This window comes from Ischnura elegans, chromosome 4 (assembly GCF_921293095.1).
Source record: "Ischnura elegans chromosome 4, ioIscEleg1.1, whole genome shotgun sequence".
Lineage (NCBI taxonomy): Eukaryota > Metazoa > Arthropoda > Insecta > Odonata > Coenagrionidae > Ischnura > Ischnura elegans.
Window position 1 is genome coordinate 67925933 of NC_060249.1, and position 3952 is coordinate 67929884.

General features: G+C 35.2%; 1 protein-coding gene across 1 annotated transcript in view; it reads right to left on the reverse strand.

The window, feature by feature from the left end:
- LOC124157627 (transportin-3) overlaps positions 1-3875 on the reverse strand; it is a 36263-nt gene extending 32388 nt beyond the window's left edge. Inside the window, exons 1-5 of the mRNA XM_046532527.1 lie at positions 3651-3875; positions 3267-3470; positions 2899-3123; positions 2124-2279; positions 1195-1358 (exon numbers count right to left, since the gene is read on the reverse strand). Of these exons, the coding sequence (XP_046388483.1) occupies positions 1195-1358; positions 2124-2279; positions 2899-3123; positions 3267-3470; positions 3651-3767 (866 nt within the window). The 5' untranslated portion in view covers positions 3768-3875. The remainder of the gene's footprint in view (positions 1-1194; positions 1359-2123; positions 2280-2898; positions 3124-3266; positions 3471-3650) is intronic.
- Positions 3876-3952: the final 77 nt, after the last annotated feature.

The window sequence follows — 3952 nt, forward strand, 5'->3', positions numbered from 1 at the left end:
TAAAGGATATTCATGGTAACAAAAATGCTTGTGACCATACAAATTATGTGAAGTGCCATTTATGGGTGTTGGAAACAATAAGCACGTGGATCGCATCAGGACTCGAGGAAAATGATTGTTTTTTTTCATATTTTTTTCAAATTACTAGTAGTAACGTCTAAATATATCTCAGCCATATATTTGTGTCATAACCTAAGTAATGTCTACCACGAGGAGTTTCACTTAGACCTGTGTGCCACTGACATGGAAAAATGATCCAAGCCATGTCATCAACGCCAAGTAATCCCAAAATGAAATCATCAATCCCACAAATTTTACTTAGAGCTACAATGTGCACCTGTTATTTCCACTTCTTAACATTTGAAGCTCAAATGTCAGTTACATGATGTAGAAGCCGGAACGCCGCTGCTCTCGCCAAAAATTACCTATGTCCTAACACTTCCACACTCAAATTCTTCACTTGACTCCAAGGTTTCAATTAATACTCCCAATATTGAAGCTTTTGAGTCGTCAACAGGACTAAATACTTCTATCTTATGACTATAGATAGATATTTGCAGTAGTACAATATTTTCTAGAAATTTCTGAATAATTGTTGGATCATCTCCCCTTAGTATGTTTAATTCGAACCTGAATAATTGGAAGTTCATTCTTTTAGGTCCCTTCAATTTCCAATAACAGACGTTTCACTGTGGTACCTAGTCATTTTTGAATTTCCCACAACAATATATTTTGGCATTCATCTTTTTCATATAGCCATCTAATATACATGTTCGGCATTTTTATATCCATCCTTGGGCATTGGTTTACGAGATAACTTTTACTTTCACAATTTTAACAATCTTTGAACTTGAGCTGAGATGCGAGGATTACTTCAACAACTAAAATCAGCATATGGTATTGAGGCGTTGGAAAATTCTCCGGAGCGTTGCATTGAAGATCAGCATCAAAAAACAATCCTCTGAGACTTGAGGCAATGCAGGCAAATTCTTTCAATTTGGACAATTAATCAAAGCGTAAGAATTACACTTTAAGCACTATCAGTTAATTTTACATTTATCAAAAACCCTTCAATGAAAGGCAGAAAAATCACAAAAAAAAAAAAACTTCAGATTAAAGAGCACTTCTTAAAAGCGTGCATTTTTGGTTTGACAGAAGCATTTTTCAAAGGAAGACAGCCAGAGTTAAGCTTACTTCTCAGTATCCTCCTGGGCAACAGAGAGATGATAGCCTTCCTCCAAAGCTAAGACGCCACTAAATAGCTGCATTTCCAATTCTTTGTCACAATGGCTATTACCCAAACAATCCAAAAGGGCACACATACAATCAGTAGCAGCTTCATGGACAGAAGAGGGAGCCTGAAAAGAGTAAATCGAATTAAAGTGAAACCAGCTAAAACAGCCACCTCTTAAACCAGATAACTTAACCAAAGACAAAATTAGTTTCCCAAGAGCAGTGTTAATTCCTCCATTTTCAGTGGTCCCTCCCTAAAGATGCCCTCTCCCACCTTAAACATCTAGCTACTGTGAAATTATTAAATTACGGACACAATTTATGAAATTAATAAAAACCAAAAAATGATGTTTTTTTGTAAATTATAATTTATTAGCAGAATATTAAACAGATAGTAGTAAAAGGAAGGAGTAAAAATTGACAATTTAGACGCACATCTCACCATAATTTATGGATACTCTCAAAATATTAAATTTTCCCTCCTTTTGGAGTGAATTAACTTTACTGCAAGTGTATATAAATAAACACACAAACTATAAAGGCCTGGTTACACGATACATTAACACGTACGGGTTAATGTCTAAATGTATGAACGCGAGAATTAACGCCAAAATGCACCGTGTAACCACCCAACTTGTGCGAATGCATGATCGGAAAATTGAACCTGTTCTAATTTGGTTCATGCATTCGTACATGTTCCGTTACGGTCCACCAAAATCATTCACGCAAACGTACATTAACTTGTACGTGTTAATGTACCGTGTAACCAGGCCTTAAGGCAATTTGTCTTGTGCCTAAGTCATTAGCAAGCTAACCAATCACTGATTCTGCATGCTTATAAGTTGCAGTTCACCAATTTGCATGCATAATAAAGGCCGAATTCCACTCACCTGATGATTTGCAAGAATATGAAAAGCGTGGGCTACGATGATGTTGTTGGAAACCTCTGATAATGTGATCGCTTGTATGGAAACCCAAGATGTAAAACAGCGAAGGACTTTCACATGCATTGTTGGGTTTTCACTGCCATTTGATAAACATGCTTTCTGAAAAGGAAATAAAAATATAGTTTTCACTGTACTTAGTATGTATGTAATATACCCATTTTGTTTTTGTTTTTTTCATTAAAAAAATAAAATAGCCAAGTGAGAACTGATATAAGCATAAAATTCTTCCAAAAACGTTTATTCCTTAAATTTTGCAATGAAGTTGAAAGGGAATTCCTCTAAAGAGTCACTTTATTGGACTGTCTTTAACAAAACTTTATAAAACTTAATAACTGGAAGACTCTTTTCGTCGAGCAATGTATAAAAATTCTATACAAGGCAAAAGAACAATATACAAAAATATTTTAGCTATAGAGATCCTGATTTATGCATTCCACAGTGCTTTCGATGGTTCTTATGGTAGAGGAAAAATGAAGTTGCAATAAGAAACCATCAACATAAAAGAATATACATAAATGACACCAACATGAAGCTGTTTTCATCAGCAATGAATAATGTTGATGAGGTCCAATTACACCACTTAACAAGCAACACTCATGGACTTATCCAAAATGCAACGTGATAGTCATTCAGATTTACCTGACATTAAAACATTAAATCGAGTGCACCACATATATGTCAAATAACACTTGCATTAAGACAATGAATAGGAACTTACCAAACACTCTGACACAATTTTTGAACTAGATTTCAATTCCTGCATAATTTCGGAGCGCCGATTCGCTCCAAGTCTTAAAGATCTGGAATTCACTTCTTCGGGAAGAACAGTTAGTATTTCTATCAAAGGCCATAGGTTGCCCTGTCCAAAACTTTTAATGAGATCTTCAAGTGGTTTGTGCCATTGGGCCATTAACAGGGCTAGGTCTGCAAGAGCTAAGCATAACTAAAACGAAAGAACAATGAAAGTGAAAAACATGACCGAGAATCATAGGTAAAGGAATGAAACATCTTCCACTAAAATCAATCACATGAGTTTAAAGAAAGAATCAAAAAATCAATCCTTATCATCAATAAATACATACATACCTGAGTCACTATAATTGGATTTGTTTGGTCATTAACTTGGCTTATGTGTTCAATTAGCGAATCTCTTAAAGATGTGTGTGATTCACTAGGTAGTTCATGAAATGAAAGCTGTATTTTTGTTCTCATGGTCTGCGCAGCAAAATAACAACACTCCAAGTCCCTTTTCTGATGGAGCATTTCGTCCGCCACTTTCCAAGCAAACACCTATTCAGAATACAAACAAAATCAATGCCAATGACCGGTACAGAGAAGTTGACAGCAAACAGCCATATAAAAGGTTCCACATTCTAGCGATTTTTTCCAGTTCACTCGATTAGTAGAGTTACCGTCACCGAAGGAGATTATCCTATTTCTTAATTTTATAAAAGCTATTTTCGTTCTTACCGATTTTTGCAAAGCACCTAACCATTGTGAAGCTTTCTCTTTTCCTGTAGGATCAGGATTATGATTTAGAGTATAAATAGCTTGATATACTGTTTCTATGGGAGGCGAAGACTCCATTTTTACAACTAATAACACTAGAAATCACATTCAAAAGGAATAACAAAATCACTAATTCCGTTTTCTTCACTAGATTCATGTACAACGTGAATTAAAAATATTGTCTAGTTTAACGATTACAACGCTCTCAGTGCTCGATTGTTTAAGTTTCTTGCGCGCGTCAATGTGATTTTGTTATTCGTGAG